We start from the raw sequence: 21595 nt of genomic DNA, 5'->3' as shown, positions 1-21595 counted from the left end.
ACCGTTCCTCCCAGAACCTGTAGAGATCAGCTATGCAGTAGCTCAGGGCTCCTTCCTGAGCCCCATTTTTTTTTTAACATCTACATGGTCCTATTCACACTAACCTCAGGAACAAGGGACTCAATAGTCTCTCCTATGCAGACGACACCCAGTTGATGTTCTCCCTCAGCAACTAACCCACAGTCTCCAAGAACAGCTTTTTGGGCGGGATGAAGAACAGCTGCCTCATGTACAATTCAGAGAAGAACTAAGTCCTCATCATGGGCTCCATGCCGATAGCCTGGGACGACTCCTGGTGGCCCGCAGCACTTGGACGACACACACAAAATCATCCTATACTCCTCACTCACCATGAGCTGCCAGATCAACAGTCTCATCATCCACGGTATGCCTGCTCCGAAAAATCTTTAAGTGGATCCACACTGAGTCCAAAAAGACAGTCACCCATGCACTAAGCAGCAGCAGAATCGACTAAGGTAACACACTCTACGCCGGCATCACTCAAACCCCTCAAGAAACAGCAGAACATTCAGAACACCACCGCCAGATGCATCCTCATTATCCCTTGCCGCAGCAACATACTCAGTTACCTGAGAAATCGCCACTGGCTCCCGGTCAACAAACGAATCAATTTCAAGCTCCTCACATATGCCTACAAAGCATTACATGACGCAGGACCTGCAAATCTTAACCACCACCTTGCATTCCATGCACCCACCAGAGACCTCCACTCCGGCCAACTGGCCCTTGCTTCCATCCTACATATTAGCAAGACCACAACCAGGGAAAGATTCTTCTCCTACCTTGCAGCAAAGACCTGAAACATCCTGCTTCTCCACCTCAGGCAATCACGGTTACTGCCTCAATTCAGGTAGGATCTCAGGACCTGGCTCTACGACTAAACTACATGGCCTTCGACAGACCAGCAGTCCCTCACTCCCTCCCCCAGCGCCATGAGACCATTACGGGTGAGTAGTAATCATTTACAAGCCACCTTCTTGACCAATTGATTGGTGGGCACTGGGGGTCTGTAAGTAGTCTGAGGGACAACTGGAAGATAAAGTACAGTTTGTTTGCTTGTCCATGGTGCAAAACTCAGGAAGTACTGGGTGAAGCCACTGCTTCTGAAAAATGCCATTTACAATAGGAAAGAGCATGTCTAGTAGACCTGGCCAACTGGATGAAATGTAGTTGTTTGCAATTAAATGCAGGAAAAACCGACATTTTGGTAGTAGGCAAACAACCTTCTATCTGGACCCATGCTTAGGGGTCTCCTAAATTAGGGCTGACCCGGTTCCTAAACTGAAGATAAAAAACCTAGGGGTGTGGTTTGATACTACACTGTCTTTTGATGAACAAATCTCATTCCTGGCCGGCACTTGCTTTGGCATGTTGAAGACTCTGCGTAAAATCCTAGATTTGCTACCACAGGCAGCAAAAAAAAAATAAAAAATCATCCAGGCGGTGACTGTAGCCCCCAAGATATAAAACATTGCAATAATCCAAGCAGGAAACAGACAGAATGAGAATGTTGCTGGGAGTACAGAATACTACAGCCCATATGTTACTTAACACCCCGAGACTCTCCCCTTTAGGGGTGGCTCTTGTGGCTCTAGTAGAACTACACTGGTTCCCCATACAGGACAGAGTGACTTTCAAAGTCCTATGATTCTGCCACAGAATTTTAAATGAGAAAGGCCCTAGCTACCCATTTCCTTTGATTACACCTCCTAAGCCTATTAGGAGCGTTAATTCTTTGAGTACTGCAAGCTGATTATCCCAAAAGCGCAAAGACGCAGTTGGGAGGAAGATTGCTTGGTTTTCTTGAAGCAGAAATTTGGAACCAGCTGCCGCTGGATCTCAGGATACAGCCCTCAGAAGGGCTGTTCTGTAGGAAGTTAAAAACTTGTTTTTTCAGGCTATCCAAGACCATTTTAACGGTGTTGCAGCTGGTTGAGTTTTTTGCTTCTGATGAGGAGGAAGAATTCTTAGACCGGAGACACTCCGTTGGGGTAACCAGGCGCTTTATAAACTTCTAATCTACTAGCCACAGCCCTAGGCCTTTTAAGGGCTCGCCCCTTTCCTATTCCGCAGGAATAGGAAAAAGAGCCCTAAAGCAGCTAAACTTAAGGCCAAGGGCTATCCAGCGGATTTTGGGAAGTGCACGCCTCGTGCACGAGCTTGCCTGAGCCTTCTGCCTATCAGCCTGCCAGTTCTCCTCCCCTAATTATTCACTTCACTGACTCTGGCTCTTCAAAGGCTCTGCTCCCCCCCCCCCCCTGCACTTCACGGCTGCTTGCCTTCTGTCCCTTAATCTCCCCGTGACTCCCCCCTCACCTCTCCCACTCCACGGCTTCAGGCCCCCACCATTTGTTGTACGATCACTCCTGCCCTTTACGTTCGTGCTTGTTAGTGATTCACTCTAAACACAGTGACTTTTTGTTAAACTTCCCCAAACACATTCTTTTCCTTTCCACTCAAGGAATCAGCGTTTAACCTAGATGTGCGGTTTTTGACATCTCCACCTTCAGGTTTTTCAGTTCTATTAGCCAACCTGCTGAAACGACGCGTTGTTAATGTCCTAAATTAAAACATGTTATTTCTTGAATGGCGTTCATCAGATAGGATGTTTCTCGTTTCCACATCACTTGAAAAAATTATGCTCGATTGTTCCTCTCGTGTTAGACTGAGATGCACGTTTTTTTGTTTAGCCTGTAGTGGTTTTTCTATAGATAAAAAGGCAAAATATCTTCTAGACTACTTGGTGCACGAGGGCTGTTTGTTTATAACCCACACAGTAAATGTCTGTACGACGTCTTTAGCCTCCACTCCTTGAAGATGGGGGTTTCCAATATCCACTTTTTTTTAATTAAACAGAACTTGTCTTTATCAAATGAGCGTTTGTATTTTTATATGGTAACCAATAAAATCCTACTTACGTTTTCGCTACTTTTTATTTTATGCTCCCGCCAAGAAGTCTGTCTGATATACCTTTTTCACAAAGTTACTTTCAGATGAAACATTTTTTTTGTTTTTTTTTGCAAAACGTCAAGTTCCTTCTTAAACTCCGACTCGGCGTCTTGGGTTTAGAAATAGCAATATGTTCCGTCATCTTCTACCATGCACTCTAGAACACGTGTAGTGACAGCTGTCTACTTAGCGCTGTTTAGAGGAGTTATACCAGGCTTTAGCAGTGTCATGTTCTTGAATGGGGAACAGTGTGTGTTTAGTAGACTTCACTTTTTGGCAATCCGTTTCAAGCACTTAGTTTGATTGCGTGTTTTGCTGGTGTGCAGACACTTAAGTGATTCGTTGGTCAAAGGTTTGAAACCGCACAGTACCATATGGTCGTCCATTGTGTCACCGAATAGAATGTGATTATGGTGAGGTTGGGTAACAGGAATATTATTTACCGAGCTTTGAAACTATAAAAAACGGATGTTAAAAACCATAAAAACAACATTATTTAGGTCGTCCTCAAGTCTTAGGACCTCTCCTCACTAAATGTATCATCCTTACTTAATACGTTTCAGCCTTCCTAATTCTGAAGGAAGGTGGAGGTAATATGGACGCACCCATAAGTTTTAACTTGAATCATCTAAGTTCTATATCTTTGAAGCTGAAAATATAGATTTGAAATGGCATGGTTTTAAAGAAGCGTTTCAGAGGGTACGCAAGGTTTATTTTTACTGTTACTTTACGGAATGCAGGAGTACACCTTTCTGAAATGGATTGGTGAGACATCCGTTTGCCATTTCGAATCGGATGGTTTCGCTGACCAATCTCTACCTCTCACAGAAGTTTTAGACCCGAAAGAAGACAGCCTTTGGAGACAAGTGTTACGCCCACGACTCTCGCACCAACCATTTGGTTAAGCCTTTTATGGCGCGATTTAGGTTTGGTACTTAGAGGCGATGTTACAAACCGGTTGCTCTGTTGCTGCCATGTCAGCCATTTGCGGAAAGGCACCAGTTGCACGTGCTAGGATCAGCTGACCGCCTCCACTGCTCTCAGCGGATTCCAGCGCGTATTGTTTCGGCGCTAGTGGAAACGTCAACCATCAAAGTTGCAACTTAACAACTCGTGTCCATAAATAGAGAAGGCCTCGTCGGACGGGATGCCCAATCACCGGCAGGGCCATGATTTTGGTGAGAGAATCTGCTTTCTTCCTGAATCGGGAACCTCGCACACGTTTTTACCAAACCGAAAATGCCCCCTTTAGGTCGTGTATCATTACCCTTCTGTTCAGTTTACTTGTGATACTGATATGAACTGTGTATTAACCATGAGACATACACAATTTTTTATGCATACCTGGGTGTCAGGTGAGCGTTGTAAATCAGAAGTTGATCATGTGGAAAGTGGTGTAGTAAGTTTATCTGTTTGTAGTTTCACGTGTGTGGGGGGGGTCGAAATGAAATAAATATACTCGTTGGTATGTTAGTCATTGCCCACTTATTATTGGAATAAGTGGCTATTATTGTTTGTGTTTCGGCAAAATAATTAATCTTAAGACTTTAATGCAAACGATGTTACTAATATAACCATGTATGATTTCTCAGAATTTCCATATGAGTTGAGGTTTAAGTCTTCCTGAGCATGGGTTTGCAAGTGTTCATGTTTGGTTAAATATTTGAATTGTGACCTATTTCATCGCTCGTCCCTGAAGTCCTCTTGGTGTTTGCTTTATTTTTAATGAATAACTATGGCGCTACGCGTAAGACCCTGACCTGGTAGAAGTTGTGTAGAGCCTTCTAATGAAATTGGAAAAAAACATTTGAGTATATTTGTAACTCAACGTGAGAACTTCCCAGTGATTAGGTGCAACTTAGTTCTTCACCCCTTGCGTGCTGCGGTCGGCCTACGGCAGCACTACCTCCCTAGTGCTGCCGTCGGCCGATGCAGCTCCGCCCACTGTTCAGAACGCCTGCACCGCAGCGGAAAAAACGCTGCGTTAAAGCATATACTTGCACAACATAATCCTAATTAAACAAATAATTTGAATCCACAGGGGTGTGGAATTTAATAAAATATCTACTCTTCCATGGGGCAGGTTGCTTCATAAATCCACCTGTCCTGTAACAAAATCCACTTTTCGCTTTTATGCCATGTAATGTGGTGACAAATTATGGCTGTTATCTCTTTATATAAGAGCTCGGAAATAGCTTCTCTGATTATACCTGGACTCCTTCCATAGTAGGGTTTGAATACTAGAATTCCCTTGTGTTGCGACGTTTCCGCAGATCTACATACTGGTGTGAAGGTAAGCATCAGTTCCAGGATTGGAATGCCCCTTTGAGTCTGTGTAAATCTACTAACGTGCATGTTTTAAGGGATTTCACCAACTCTTCTCCAATCTTTTCCCATACTGAGAAATGTTGGAAATTTTACTCCTGACAATGGCAGACATAAAACTTCTGCAACGGTTGGGGAAAAAAGTGGTTGGAGGGAAAGTGAACTTGCCAACACTCAGCTTTTCACATGAGCAAATCTGCACCTGCATATTAGCTCATGCTAAAATGCAGTTCACAAATATTTTCTAGGAGTACTTCTTGGCCTACTTCTGTAAAGTCCTTTGAAATCATGACAGTTGTATATCTGCCCTTAATGCAAGGACTTGAGTGCACTTTTGAGTTTTTATTTAATAATTGTGCCCCTAATTAGGTCTGGTGTTAACCATGACATTTGGAATTCTTTAAAATGTTGTCTCTGTCTGTCGGCTGTCTTCACCGTGAGTGACAGCATTGTTTTTTCACAAGGGGCATAATCAACAGTCGTTGTGGTAAGTGCTAGGAACTACTGTGGCAATGTGTGCGTTGGAGACCAAAACTGTTTTTGCTTTAGCCAATCTAGGTTTTAATGACTAGGGCATGGCAGCTCCCACACAAATATGGTTTTACAAAAAAAATGCCAAAACAAGTCACGCATTGACAAAACCAAAAGGCTGACCAACAATTTCAGACCTATTGGCTTTACCACGGCTTGTTTATTTTTTGTTTTCCATAATCTTAGTAAAACTGGTTGCACGGATTTTCTATTATGAATATTTTTGGGAAATACCAGCATACATCAACACATTTTATTAAATGATTCTGTAGGAAAGCAGTACCTAAAATATTACAGTAGTTTAGCGAAATGTTTTTGCATTTTCTAGTGAATATTTTATTTTTAAAGCAAAGAAGAATCAATCTTGCTTTTAAGCTTCTGCATCTAATCGGAGCATTCTGGGAGCAGTATGCAAAGGCTCATATTGCTAAATATTGAAAATGTGTGTACACATTTTTATACTGGACCCACTGTTCATAGTACAGTCTGAGTTTATAACATGTACTTGGATCACTCATCCTAATAATAAAGGTTTTGCATTAATGTACCATAAGAAAGAAATACTTTTTACAATCCTTTAAATTTGTATTTGGTCTTATGCATTTGAAGCGAGCAGAAGTTGGTTCCTTAGTCTCTTTCATTCAAGACCAGCAAGGTGCTCTAATAGTGGCAAAAGCGACAGTGGCTGACGCAAGTTGGAGTGCCCAGAGCCTGTGAGTAAACCGTTTTTCCCTGCATGTTTTAACCCCTTGCCCCATAAGGAATGGAGGGGCCAGAGCACCAGGGTCATTTCTCCCAACTGTGCAGTTTGTCGAACCAAACCCCACTGCCCCAAACTACGTTCAAAAGGTGTGGGCTAATAGCAACAAAAGCAATAAAACAAACAAAAACAAAAAAAGCGGGACTGGAAGCGCACCTCCCGGCTATTTCAGCGTTTCTGGGACTTTGTTTTAACGCCGGATTAGAGATCACCCACTGTCGAGCTTGTCATTTAGTGCATAGGCTATTTCCGCCACTAAAGACGCAGTCAGCAAAAAAGACCTCTAAAATTAAACTGGCACATATACATGCGCGACTGAAACACCATCTAAGGAACATGGTTGGAGTAAAACTGGAAATGAGATCTGGGAAAATTCGTCAAGCGGTATTACGTAAAAAACAAAAACAAAAGAAACCCAAAAAAGTATTTGAGGAAGGCTCCCCGCAATTTCAAAGAGGGAAGCCGCCAAGCCTCAGAGAGAGGTTGGTCTCTGCACCGACTCCAGAAACAACCCCGTTGAGCCCATGAAGGAAAACCGGATTATACAAATTATTTTATTTAAAGGATCCAATGGCAGCAATCTACGCACCAACAACTGAGGCTAGCAAACTACCAATCCCCATTGTGCCAGTCAATTAATTGGTTCCAGGGATCAAAGGCGCGATTAAAATCACAAACGCCTCAACAGGATCACACTCCCCACAGAACCAAACGACAAACTCATGTCAGAAAAAGTTGGAAACAATTGCACAATCGCACCAATCCAATACTTTTACAAATGTAACAGAAGGAATAAGAAGTACACCAATTGGGGAAAGTACAGAGGATCCCTTGCTAAACATAAATCTAATGACTGTAAACAGAAACACAAAACCCTCAGAGAAAGTAGAGAAAACAGTCAACGCAAGGGACCCCATAAAGGAAATAATGGAGGAAATCTCAAAATCCAGTCACTCTTCCACGCCGATCATATAAGAAGAGGAATCATGGCTAAATCGATTTTTTTAATCTAATGATTCTAAATCTTTAGAAATCATCGAATTAACAACAAAGGATACGGACCAAGGGAAAGCCTCACCCGTAGCTATTGGTAACAAACCACAAGAGAGCAAACAGGGAATGTTGGTTTCTACTCCACGTAGCCCTCAGGCAAATAAAGTCCCTCCTAGTACTGGACGACAGCGGAAGTATTCAAACTAAATCGAAGTACTCTAACCTCTCAGCACCCATATCAATTTCTTCTGTGAGCACAACGGATCACGAGTCAGAAGAATTGCGAAAATTCCAAAAACAACAGCCTCCCACCCAATGGAGTCAGTCCTTGCTAGGCACCCTAGATCAAGCAATAAGGGTGTTGAACCACCAATCAGATAAAATGGAGGTCCAAATAGACCTCATAAATATAATCGCAGCCCACATCTCTGGTATAAACTACCTTTAATTCACTTTCATCCCTTTTAACCAACAGGGAAAAACTGGAGCTTCGAACTCAAAACATTAAACAACAGTCTAATTGCGGCTGTGGGAGCATAAGAAAACAAGTTACTTACCTGTAACTTCAGTTATCCAGTATTGGTATCTTTCATAGATTCACATGCCTGAATCATTCCCCGTCGTCGAGGCGGGAGTCCCACGGTAAATAAAAAAGCAGTGCCAAAAGCACTTTGCAGTAGTAGGCCCTAGAAAAAAGGCCTGAGGCCTATATTATAGTAGCCTATCTACCTCATTATGCTAAAAGACCCAAAGTCTTTGCTCCAACCAATCAGCTCACAGCACCCTCTAGAACCTTCCCTGCAGAGCCAGCTCTCCTCAGATTTTCGTAGCACAAGTGGGAACAAGTATCCCAAACTTAGAGAACTGACTCTCCGGGGAGGAGGGTGGGTTGCATGTGAATCTATGAAAGATACCAATACTGGATAACTGAAGTTACAGGTAAGTAACTTGTTTTCTTATCCAGTATTGGGGTATCTTTCATAGATTCACATGCCTGAATCAGAATAGCAAGCAGTAAGCCAGGCAAAGTCGGTTGCGGATGGTGGGAGACTTATTGCAGTGCACCCCCATGAATGTATCGTCAACAACCAACAAAAGCTTAGAGATTGAACCATTACTACATCAAGTTCAAGTTCAACATTGACATTACGCATTTTCTTTCTGGAAAGAAATCTTAGGCATCATACAACAAAACACAACATGTTAAATGCTTTCATATATATATATAAATACAATCTAATAAATGCATGTACTTTATATGAAATAAGTGAACATCAGTACCTGAACATACTCCTTATGGAAACAGGTGACGTAAAACAGCTTGACCTACTGCCGCATCATCCTGATTTGCTGATTGTAGGCAGTAGTGTCTTGTAAACGTGTGGACATTCTTCCATGTCGCAGCACGGCAAATGTTCTCAAGCGTCACTCCTGCAAATAAAGCCGCAGACGCTGCTACAGCTCTTGTGGAGTGAGATCGAACAGACCTTGTCAATGGTCGATTAGCCTTGACGTGGCAGAATTGAATCGCGGATGCGATCCATCTTGAAATTGTGGCTTTAGTGACCGCTTTCCCCAAAGTATTTTGACCATAAGCCACAAACAGTTGATCTGATCTTCTCAAAGTCTTGGTTCTCTGAAGATAGAATTTTAAGCATTGCTTGATGTCTAAAGAATGCAATGTCTTTTCAGCCGGGGTTGACGGGTTTGGAAAGAAAACTTTCAGCTTGACAGGTTCATTTAAATGAAACTGGGAAGGCACTTTCGGTATGAATGTTGGATTTGTTCGTAAAGTGACATAGTCCTGGGAGAAATGCAAAAAGGGCTCCTTTATAGTGAAAGCTTGAATTTCTCCCACTCTTCTTGCGGAAGTTAGCGCCAATAATAAAGCAACCTTCCATGTTAAGAACTTTAGGTCGGCTCTATGGATAGGCTCGAACGGATGTTTCATCAGTTGTGATAGAACCGTGTTGAGCTCCCATTCCGGTGGTGAGGGCTTGACTGGTGGATAAGCCCGGAACAGACCTCTCATAAATTGCTTGATTAGCGATGAAGAGCAGAGTGACTGAGAATTGGTCCTCTTTCTGTACCTGGATAAGGCCGCTAAGTGGACCTTTATTGATGAAAAAGAAAGGCCAGATTGCGCTAAGTGTAACAAATAGGGCAATATCTTTTCTGTCGGTGCCTCTATAGGGTGCAAAGCACTAGAGATGCACCATGCGCAAAAACGCTTCCACTTGAGACGATAAGTCTTTAATGTACTCTGGGCTCTTGCCTTCTCTAGAATGTCCCGGCATTCCTGAGGAATTTGAAGATGCTCAAATTCTAAGAAGTTAGGAGCCATGCGTGCAATTTCAGTGATTGAGGATCTGGGTGAAGTACTTGACCCTCGTTGCGTGACAGTAGCTTCGGAACTACCCGCAGCTTGATCGGTGGCTCCTGAGAAAGTAGCATGAGTTCCTGAAACCAATACTGGCGAGGCCACTTGGGAGCAATGAGGAGAAGGCGACAACTCTCCACTTTCATTTTGCGCACCACTCGTGGAATCAGAGGGATCGGAGGAAAAGCGTATGCATATGTCCCTGACCATCGCATCGAAAGGGCATTCCCCCTTGACCCCTGTTGAGGATATCTGCTGGCGTAGTACCGGCATTTCTTGTTCTGTTGGGTCGCAAATAGGTCCAACCTGGGTTTGCCCCATCTCTGAAACACATAGTTCAACTGGCCGTTGTCCAGTTCCCACTCGTGGCACTCTGACAAAGTTCTGCTCAGTTTGTCTGCCAAGGTGTTGTAGAGGCCTCTGACATGCTCCACTTTGAGGGTTATGTTGTGAACTGTTAACCATTTCCATAGCTCTTGGGCTTGTTTGGATAGTGTTGCCGATCTCGTTCCCCCCTGCTTGTTGATATAAAACATGCTTGTGGTGTTGTCCGTTCTGACTAAGACCGAGGATCCCACTATCCTGGGGAGGAACGCTTGAAGAGACAGACAAATGGCTTTCAGCTCTAGGCTGTTGATGTGGCATCTCTTGTCTTGCTGAGACCATCTTCCCTGCACTTGCAGTTCCTGGAGGTGACCACCCCAACCCTCCATGGACGCATCCGTTGTAAGAATAAAATCCGGAGGATTCTGCAAGAATGAAAGCCCCTGCTCCAGATTGCTGATCTGAGACCACCATTGGAGTGCGTGCACCATCCTGTTGGTGACTGTGATGGTGTCCTCGAATGAACCTGTCGCTTGATGCCATTGACAGTTTAGCTCCTCTTGCAGTGGTCACATCTTTAGACGCACCAATGGAATGAGGTTGATGGCTGAAGAACACATCCCCAGAAGTGATGCATATAGGCGAACTGAAAGTGACTTTCTTCTTGCCAGTTTTCTGGCTAACGCCTGCAGACGGAGTGGTCTCTCTCGAGACAAGGATGCCTTGCATTCCACCGTGTCCAGGCAAGCTCCTAGGAACAACAGGCTTTGTTCTGGATGCATCTGAGATTTGGTTTTGTTGATTGTGAGGCCTAGCGATGCGAAGAGATTGCAGCATGCCGTAATGTCGGCTCTCACTTTGGCTTCTGATGGACCTTTGACTAGCCAGTCGTCCAAATACGGGAAGACCTGCACTTTTGCTGCCCGAAGAGCTGCTGCCACAGGGGCCAGGCACTTCGTGAAAATCCTTGGGGCCGACTTGAGGCCAAATGGGAGAACTTTGAATTGATAATGGGCGCCTGCCACAGTGAAACGGAGGTACTTCCGATGGTTTGGGTGGATTGGGATGTGGAAGTATGCGTCTTCCATGTCCAAGGAGGCCATGTAATCTCCCTCGTTGAGGCAACTGAGAATGTCCGAGAGGGTGACCATTCGAAATCCCTGCTTCTTGAGATATTTGTTCAGATTGCGCAGGTCTAGGATCGGTCGCCATTCCCCTGTTATCTTTTTTATGAGGAAAAAACGGGAATAGAAACCTGTCCCTCTCTGATGGATTGGAACCTTCTCTACTGCGTTCTTGAGTAGCATAGCTTGAACCTCCTTGAACAATAAGTGAAGACGAGGGGGAGGGGGGGGCCCCTGGGCGGAGTTGGTGGAGGTTTGGTGATGAACTCTAGGGTGTGACCATGTTGGATCAAGTCTAACACCCACCGATCCGATGTTATATTCTGCCATTGTTGTTGAAAAGCAGATATTTTCGCGCCCACGGGAAGGTAAGGGGTTGGAGGTGGCGCCCAATTGCTCTCACTGTTTCTTGTGACTGTCTCGTCCTTGGTTGTTTGCGCGCCTTCTTCCTCCTTGACGAGAGAAACCAGCCGATCCAGATTGTCTGTAAGAAGACTGGTAGTTTTGACGGTATTGTGGTTGATACTGTCTGCCTTGTTGGTAATAACTTCCTCTGGAAGAATAACCTCGTCCTCTAGCTCCTCTGAACGAACCTCTTTTATATTGTAAGGATCCTAGCGACTTTGCGGTATCCGTGTCAGTTTTAATCATCTGGAGAGCCTCATCGACATGTTTTCCAAAGAGAGACTCTCCGTCATAAGCCATGTCCAGTATTTTCAACTGAACCTCCGGACGAAACGTAGTGGCTTTTAACCACCCTTGACGTCTCAGGACAGCTGCCCCTGCCAACTGCCTGAAGTTCGTATTCGCCATATCTAGAGCGCAGTCGATGGATTCTTCCGCTGCCCGCTCTCCTTCCATTAAAACTTTCCTGGCTTCTTGCCTTGAGTCCTCTGGCAATAGCTCTATGAATCTAGCCATCTCCGACCACATTTGGCGATCGTAGCGTCCAATAATCGCCATTGAATTTGCTATCCTGATGGATGCTGCAGCCATAGTGGAAAACTTCTTCCCAATAAGGTCTAATCGTCGCCCCTCTTTATCTGGTGGAGTAGAAATAGGGGTTGCTGGGTTCTTTGACCTTTGCTGCGCCGCTTGAGAGATTACCGAATCCGGGCGTGAATGTCCAATAAGACACGCCGGACTAGAAAGCGGAGCACGATATTTCTTTTCTATTCTGGGTAACACAGCAGGCACAGATGCAGGGTTTTTCATTATCTTTATGCCTTCCTTCCAAATAAAATCAATCATGGGAATGGCTCTAGATATCTTCCTTGTTTCCTCTTTAAAGTCATGGAGAAAACACTCCGTTTGCTCCACTGTAACCGGGAGCTTAAACCTGGTTGATGCCCTCTGCATCAGGTTGTGAAAACCACCTACATCTTCAGGCGGTGAATCTGAAGGTTGTGGAGTCGGAGGGGACGGCATGGGTATAACATATTCATCCCATGGGTCCGATGAAGGAATGTTAGGCAACTCTCCATCTTCTACCTCCTCTTCGGATGATGAATCCAGAGCTTGTGGAGGCAAGACCGGTTGCGGAGTTTCCACAATTGGAGAAACCGGTGGCTGCTGCCGAGGAGGAGCTACCGTATCAGATTGAGGTACTTGCGGAGGAAAACGCTGTTTGTAATCCGCCAGCATAGCCTGTAAATCCTGTATCAAATTAGGCGGCAACTGAGTGACTTCCGGGACTCTAGGCCTTCTCTGATGATCCAATGAATGAGGCACTATGATATCCCCTTGGTAATAGTGCTCAGCGTATGAATCCTCCTCATCATCATCTTGGCACTTGATGACAAGCTCGGATGGATGACGTGCCACACCAAAAGCACCCTCATCATCATCATCTTCATAGTCATCTTCTTCATCATCCGCATAGGTTTCCAGAAGATGAGAAGGCATAAGTGGAGATATGTATGAACCTTGTTGCCTTTTAAAAGACACTAGTTGAAAGTTTTTTGTCGCTATAGGCGTACAAAAGGCCTGATTCCCAGTGGCAGGTCTTAATAAAGCTGGTTCCATCGACCTTGATGACCCCGGAGACCAAGGCGCATCCACTTGTTGAAAAGATGTAGTCGTCGACGGATTTATCGTCGACGAGATCGACGACGAGGGCATCGTCGACGATAGACTTGCCGTCGACGGGGCAGTCGTCGACGGGCTTGACGTCGACGGGACAATCGTCGATGGACTCGTCGTCGATGGAGCCACCGTCGACGGGACGGTCGTCGACGGGGTAACCAATGACGGGCTCGTCGTCGACGGGATAGACGTCGATGCTTTCTTCGTCGACGAGGCAGTCGTCGACGGCGGCGTCACCGACTTCGTCGACGGGCTCTTCTTAGATGACGAGTTTTTTGATGATGACGGCGTCTTCGTCGACGAGTCGTCCACGAGAGTTCTTTTTGTCACAATACTAATTTTAGTAGACACAATAGGTGTAGTGATAGACGTAGTGGATATCATATCCATAGAAGAAGAGGTTGAAGTGGAGACAGTGGTAACTGGAGAGGAGACAGTAGAAGTCTTACTCACTGTTTTCTTTGCCGGATCGTTGGTGGCTGAGGCTCCAGAGACAGAATGTTTGGATCTCTGTGAAGAGCCTGAAGTAGAGTGGGAGGTCTTAACATGCTTTCTCCCCTCACTTATCTTATCCTCTTGAGACCTCGCCCTCTTGCTAGAGGTAGAGGCTCTCATCATCATCCTTGGAAGAGGATTTAAGCCACAAAAGGACTCTGGCCTCCCTATCCCTTAAGGTCTTGGCAGTGAAGGTAACAAAGATCTTACAGGTTTTTGCCTCATGCTTGGGATACAGGCAATAAATGCAGTCCTTGTGTAAGTCATCCACATGGACCCTCTTCTTCTCGCATGTTCTGCAGGGTCTGAACAAGGCCTTCTTGTCAGACATCTTGAAGCTCTTGAAGAAAAAACTGAGTCAAGACTCAGGGAGACTCCCTTCCACACGACGTGCGGTGAAAATCTGAGGAGAGCTGGCTCTGCAGGGAAGGTTCTAGAGGGTGCTGTGAGCTGATTGGTTGGAGCAAAGACTTTGGGTCTTTTAGCATAATGAGGTAGATAGGCTACTATAATATAGGCCTCAGGCCTTTTTTCTAGGGCCTACTACTGCAAAGTGCTTTTGGCACTGCTTTTTTATTTACCGTGGGACTCCCGCCTCGACGACGGGGAATGATTCAGGCATGTGAATCTATGAAAGATACCCCAATACTGGATAATTGAGAAGTTAGCATGTCTTCCGGTCATTTGAAAAGACATTCCAGGGGAGGTAAAACTCGCTCGCTTTAGCAAACAGAATAAGGAAACGCAACATAATCTGGACATGCTGGTAACTCCTAAAAGCAATAATGTAACAATTCCAACAAATACACCTGAAGACAAAGAACAAGTGTTAGTGGAAGAACAACCAGAAATAACAGTAAATGCAATGGAAACAACCCAGTCCACTAATAAATCCTTAACTGACGTAAAACCAACAAATAGGCAGAAAAAAGGGCAAGGAAGGCAAGGCTCAATAAGAAAAAGCAACAAAGTACAGATCAAGGAAACATCTTTTCCAAATTTTCAAAGAAGACTCCCCAAGAAAGTAAAAGTAAACGACTGGAGGCGTTATCAGGGGGAGGGGTAGGAACTAATGTACCTCTATGCAAGCCCACTCCAGGAATAATACGTACGGAAGGGAGTTCGATTTCCGGATAAAGTAACACCCCCCGCCGCAAAAAAATAAAACGACCCAACACTCACCTGCAGTTCCCAATCCATGATGGGCAATATTACTGGATTTAGAAAACATCCAGGAGACACAACATGATAAAGTAGAGTCCAAGAAAGGCGTGGGTCAAGCAGGTCCATATCAAACGACAGAGATACTCGCTATGGGGGATAAAAAGAGCCAAGAGTGCACAACGGGCGAGGATTGCATGCGGCAAACAAATGGTATTAGTGTACAGTGTATATCTAGAGTACAGGAAGACAAAAAAAAACCACAATATACTGGGAAAAAACAACATCAGAAAACGAAGACGAGCAGAAACCCCTGAGAATCACAATAGCTGGCAAGGAACGCAGATGTACGTTATTTCACAGGGACGCAGCTCTGGAACCACAAAGAATAATTAAACCAAGTTCCTTGGAAAAAATAGACAGAAAAAGCAAGGAGATTAGCGAAGAGCGAGTGCAACAAGAATCTCTCGCAAGGGGTAACTCTTTTACAACTCACAATGCCTCAGCTTTTAAAGAAGACGCAACACAATTACCCGAAGATCATTGCGGGGGGGGTTGAAAAATATCCTGGAGACAGCAAAGGATTACACAACAAAGCTAGGGTCTCAACTAGAGTAAGATCGAGTGCCCCCTGGGAGCAGCTGACTAGGGACTTTATCTATATATTCCCAGCAGAGTCGGGGAACCAAAAAAGTTATACCACCAAGAGTGAGCCATGGATGAACTCGGACCTAAGAGCTCAAAAGGGAAGGGTCGCAAGAGAGGTCAGATTACAGGTGCAGGCAAAAAGAATGGGTAAAACATCAGATAAAAGCAAACTAAGGGAAGCAAGGAGAGTTTACAAGAAGATGTTGTGGGGTGCCAAGACCACACACAAAGTATCCATCTGGAATAAATTATTTTTGCGGGAAAACTGCCAAACAGTAGGGACTTCTGGGGTATAATAAACGACCTGGATAAAGGAGCAAATCTCCAACAAGAGGCAGCGATCAGAGAAGAAACCTGGGCTCAACATGTGCAAAATCTATACTGCAACACAGAGCCAGGTAACCATGAAGGTCCATGGGTGACGGAGTCAGAAGTGGGGGAAGAGAAATGGTAACTTGGGTCCGGAAAAGAAAGAAAACTAAGAGTGGGCCAAAGGAAAAAATGGCAACGAACCGAACCCCCTAATTTCTAAAAAAACAATTGAGGAGCATAATACTAAAACTAAAGACCAAAGGAGCAGCAGGTCCAAACCAGCTCCCCAACGCCCTGTTTAAGAACGACCCAGACTTCTGGTCTGAGACCTTAACGCCTCTGTTTAACTATATATTCGAACATACAGACGTCCCCGAATCTTGGAAAGGGAGTATAATTCACCCAATATTTAAAACAGGGTGATCACCGCAACCCTGCAAACTATAGGTTGATATCGCTACTCGACGTGGAAGCTAAACTTTATGCATCATGCATCCTAGTACAGCTACAAGACTGGATAGGTGACACGAAAATAATCCCTAAGTTCCAAACAGGCTTCAGGCAAGGGATAGGAACCATAACAAATGTAACTATTCTGGCGCTCTTAAAAGAAAACGCAGTTAAAAAGGGATCTCGTTTGTATGCATGTTTCGTGGACATAAAATCTGCTTTTGACCGAGTGAGCAGAGAGCGCCTGTGGTCAAAACTAAACAGCTGGGGACTGCCGAGTCAACTATTAAACGCAATAGTCGCCCTGCACAATAACACATGGGCCAGAGTGAAACTAGGAAATGGAGGCAGCACAACCTCCAGTATTACAACACAACAAGGCTTAAAACAAGGTTGCGTGCTAGCCCCTAGTTTATTCAATCTTTTCCTCTCAGACATAAGCAAAGTAATGAAGGCCATTGAATGTCACCCACCGTCTTTGGCCAACGAACAGATTAATATACTACAGTATGCGGACGACAAAGTAGTGCTAAGTCAGACACCAACTGGCCTACAAAGAGCTATAAATATACTAACAGCTTACTTGATACAAGAAAAACTGGAACTAAATAAAGCAAAAACGAAAGTCGTCCGCCTAGTGGAATCAAAAAAATGGATGACTAATGGTGCAGCGGTGGAAGAGCAACGGTCTTACAAATACCTTGGTATCATAATAGGGCATGGATTAACACATAAGGAACATAAAATGGCATTAAAAGCCAAAGCGCAATCGCAAATTTTTGCATATCGTCTATTAAAAGCAAAATTGATTTGGCCAAATTATAATCATCTCCTAAAGGTTATGGCCGCTCAAATTCTGCCCACCCTGTCTTACGGCTTTGTTACTTGGTGCGGCAAGGAGGCTGATCTGCTAAATGACCTGCAGACACAGATCTATAAAGCTGTTTTTAATCTGCCAAAATCTGCCTCCCCCTCACAAGTCAGGCTCGAATTTGGCCTTCAAAACCAGAAATTCCGGGGCATGAGCGGCTTCCTGAAGCTTTGCCAAAAATTTCGCTCAGCCGACCCAGAAACCATGGACAGTCTATGCTGGTTAGAAATTAAACAACAGGTGGAAACTGAAGCACAGAACTCCTGGGGAAGGTATTTCCAAATCTGCTCGAGTGAGCTTGATCTACAAACAGTTTGGGATACCAGGGCAGATAAAGAAATTATTAGTAGAGCAGCCAACAAGGCAGCAAAAAGTAAATCCTTCTTGATGGACAAAAACAGCACCTCTAAACATCAACACGAGTGGACTATCATTAACTCTTTTAAATCACTTAAGCCGCAAGCTTATTTATTATCTCATTTTAGCGGACACTTAAAAAAGAACTATATAGAGTACCGAATGGGACAGCAAGTTGCAAAAGATTTATTACCATCCTGGAAATACAATTATCAAACAGAGCATTGTCGGCTATGTGGTTACAAAACTGAATCCTTATCTCACTTTCTATGTGCTTGCCCAGCATTGAGGAGATCGTACTTGAAGCCCCTCTTTAATGAGCTGAAAATTCGTACTTGTAGACAGGCTGTGATAATCTGGCTGGGGGGTTCTTCCATAATTTTGGCCTGCCGGTGAGTAAAGTTCTTGGTAGAGGTAAGAAAACGGTTAGGGCAAGTGGAGCAGGTACAAAACACAGGAGAAAGCTGCCCTTTACCTGCTTCCTAAAGATCTCCAACGGTACACATGGACTCATCCATAGTCGACTAAAAGCCCAGTTAGCTGGCAGAAGCGGACTATTGCCAAATTTTAAATGTTGTAATTTTAAGGCTGTGATATTAATTGATATGGATTGTTTTGTATAGTTATTTTAAAATGGGAAGATTGTAAAGATTTTATTTAATCATACAATAAAACATTTTGATTTGATTTGATTATTGCTCTTAATCTAATAGCCATCCTTTTCCATGCAGGGACCTCGCTCATGCATCTTCCAGGAAAGGGTTACTAAACAGATATTTCCGCTTCACGCCTAGGCTTTCATGCCTCGGCAGTGAACACTACCCCAAGGCCAGTGCAAGGTCTCATTTAGCTAACATTTTTAATGAGCAGCCATTTAGCATCTGCTTTAAGAGGCAAGACAGGTTAGCTGGTCGCAGAGCAGGACACAGGTTCACGCTCCTCCAAGAACAGAATTAGGGCATATGAGACTCTACAGCAGCAAACTGTTGCACTCCAAGGGAGGTATGAGTAAACAGTTGAACAACAAAACTATGAATATTTGATGGCACATGAAAAAAATATATAAAGAAAATTCTAGAGGAATAGCCTCAATGGTGTCCATGGAGTCACAAATGAAATGCTGCTAAGTGCCAAATTTTAACAGCCTGAAGGTAAAACCACAGAGTTAGAAGCAAAGGGACAATACAGGTGGTCTCCACAAAAGAGGATGGCGGCGAGCAATCAATCACTTGTACAGTTGCCCAGGCAGGATGTTTAATTCAGTATCTGGTGCTCTTGGATTTTTGAAATAAGTATCTATTCTTGCCATCTATAGAAATAGCATAAGTCAGACGCGAACACAAGTGAGGAACTAACTCTAGAAGCTTTTCCCAGAAAGATGAACTTTACAATCTCGTTACTAAAGGCATGCCACACTTTGAAGCACCAGAACTTGCACTATAGCATTTATCAGATATGCAGATTCAGAAAAAAGGACAAGAGATTTTATCCACAATTGATTTAAAAACAATTCTCAATGATATTGTCCGTAATATTTGTAGGGCTCCATTTGATTCCACATTAAAAATGTAAACCTATAATAAAAATGTTCTGATGTACAATGCTTATTTCAACGGCCATGCAATGAGTATTATGAAACTTACTCTTGGAGGTCCTATAATCATGCCTGTCCACCTTGTGAGCGTCATATCTTCATCGTCTTCAAGGCCCCAGCTAACTGTTCCATCTCCAACGCCTTTCTGGCCTTCCTCAAGTTCTTCCAACAGTCGAAAATTGCGAGGAACCTTTACACCTGCAGCAGAAGTGAAAGTAAACACTGGTAACTTTAACATTTACTTTCTGAAACAAAGTTTAACAAAGGCGCTCACATTCCAGACACAACATAACAGTAATAATTGAAATTATATGAAATGTCCGATCATTAACAATCTTGATGAGCCACTTGCTTCCCTCACAACGCACAGCCACCTACGTGGTGCCAGCCTCTTTCTAGTGCCTACTAAAGGGCAACACTTCCACAACAAGCACATATAAGTGGCATGAAGAAGTAGGATTGAACAGGATTTAAAAAGTAGTCTCTTATTTACGGAACATATGGACAATGATCCAATATGTTTAATGAGCACTATGACAATAAATAAGGTGCATAAAACGGAATCTTCCACACGAAAGAAAGTTGACGGACCAGAGATTACACTTAATTGCAATCAATGCTGAAGTGTATTCACCGCAAATGCAATCTGTCACAATGCTTAGATATTGTTCTACACAAAATCTTCAACATTCTTAGACCACACAAATAAACGATAGTCGAAATACTGCGGTACAGATCCATGGTAAACAATAATTGTTACTTAGATTTGATTGACATAGTCCAGTACATGTGGGCAGTTGAAAGAACATTTCAAATGAACTGCATATCCCAGAATCCTAACTGGTAGAAATGGTGACAAGCCAATCTATAACCGGTCAATCAGGAAACGATGTACATGTGAACAAGACCCCAGTCAAATGCATTGTGATCATTTTGTTGCACCCAGCTTGATTAAAAAAACACAGTTAAAAACACAAGCATTGAAATGCAATAGGTCGCGCCTTTGATTAAATTAAAGCCATTTTTCTTTGCTAATGGTATTGTAGCTAAGCAAATGGCTTTAACTTAATAAAAGGCCTCGAAACGGGTCTCTATCGGGCTCAGTTTTGTGCCCTGGCACAGGCGGGACATTTTTTTTGTGACTGCAGGCACATCATGTGCGCATTCTCACACTGTTTACTTGTCACTAGTGGAGAAGTTACGGCATGACGTCATGCCAGGTGAGCGTTGTAGGGGGAAGGGAAATCCTTTAAAGAGTAATTTTCTCTATAACTACAAATTAACCTTGCAGCCGAGAAGAATAAGTATTGCTTATATAATTGTCCTAGTACAACTCATTCAAATAAATAAAGAGATATATCACAAACAAAATAGCTTCCCAGACAAGAATATCAAACAGTCGTGTATCTTGATTGTAGTTATAGTAAATCTTTTATTGTAAATCACGTGTCCTTTTTAAAATAGCCACACAATTGCGTGCCAACGAGTTTCATCCCTCTTGGGACTTTTTCAGGGCTTGTTCAGGTTCTGTTTCTGATAGTGATTGTAAGTATGGCTCCAAGCCAACCTTAACAGCAACGTAGGTGAAACTGTGTATTGGTATTGGTCTTAACGTTGTCGGTATTATATCGTTATTTCTCTCTTGACACCAGAAAGTCGATCTTATATTACAATGATTACGAGGGAACCATTATTTGAAATTGCGGGATCACTTATAATTTTGTGCCGATAATCGGGATAAATGATCAGACACATCTCATGTGCTACCTATTATAAAAATGATACAAATATCCCTGTTATCCGTATGTTAAGAGGCCTTTTTCAAACAACTGTATGGTCCAGTGGCTAGGTATGTTCAAGTAACTTCAAAGTATTATTAATGCAGAATCAGATCCTCTGCACGGCTAAGGTCAACTTGTGTCTCCAAATAATAGAGAGTAATTTTCTCTATGAATTTCCCTTCTCTTTTTGAAACTCGGGAGCAGCAACATTGTTGTGGTGTCACCAGGGCTTTAAGTGGAAGCTTTTTCAATATTATATACAAGCCTTAGTTTCTGCATATTTATCTAATTTAACTATCAACGATTAACAAAGCCAATAGTCCTGACTTGTTGTAAGTATGAGGTTACTTGTATCATATATCTGGATGCAATGACAAACAGCAAAATACAAGTCGGCGGCTCACTGTGCTAAACACAGATTTTTAATTTAAGAG

General features: G+C 43.5%; 1 protein-coding gene across 4 annotated transcripts in view; it reads right to left on the bottom strand.

The window, feature by feature from the left end:
• Nucleotides 1-21595, bottom strand: part of UBE2V1 (ubiquitin conjugating enzyme E2 V1) — a 150835-nt gene that overhangs the window by 79829 nt on the left and 49411 nt on the right. For all 4 annotated transcript variants that reach the window (XM_086932469.1, XM_086932467.1, XM_086932470.1 and 1 more), the window contains exon 2: nt 19430-19578. In XM_086932469.1, coding sequence (XP_086788595.1) covers nt 19430-19474 — 45 coding nt within the window. In that variant the 5' untranslated portion in view covers nt 19475-19578. The remainder of the gene's footprint in view (nt 1-19429; nt 19579-21595) is intronic.

Source organism: Lissotriton vulgaris, chromosome 7, assembly GCF_964263255.1.
Source record: "Lissotriton vulgaris chromosome 7, aLisVul1.2, whole genome shotgun sequence".
NCBI classification, from domain to species: Eukaryota; Metazoa; Chordata; class Amphibia; order Caudata; family Salamandridae; genus Lissotriton; species Lissotriton vulgaris.
The sequence above is the reverse complement of the archived record's forward strand: the minus strand, read 5'-3'. Positions and strand labels throughout refer to the sequence as shown.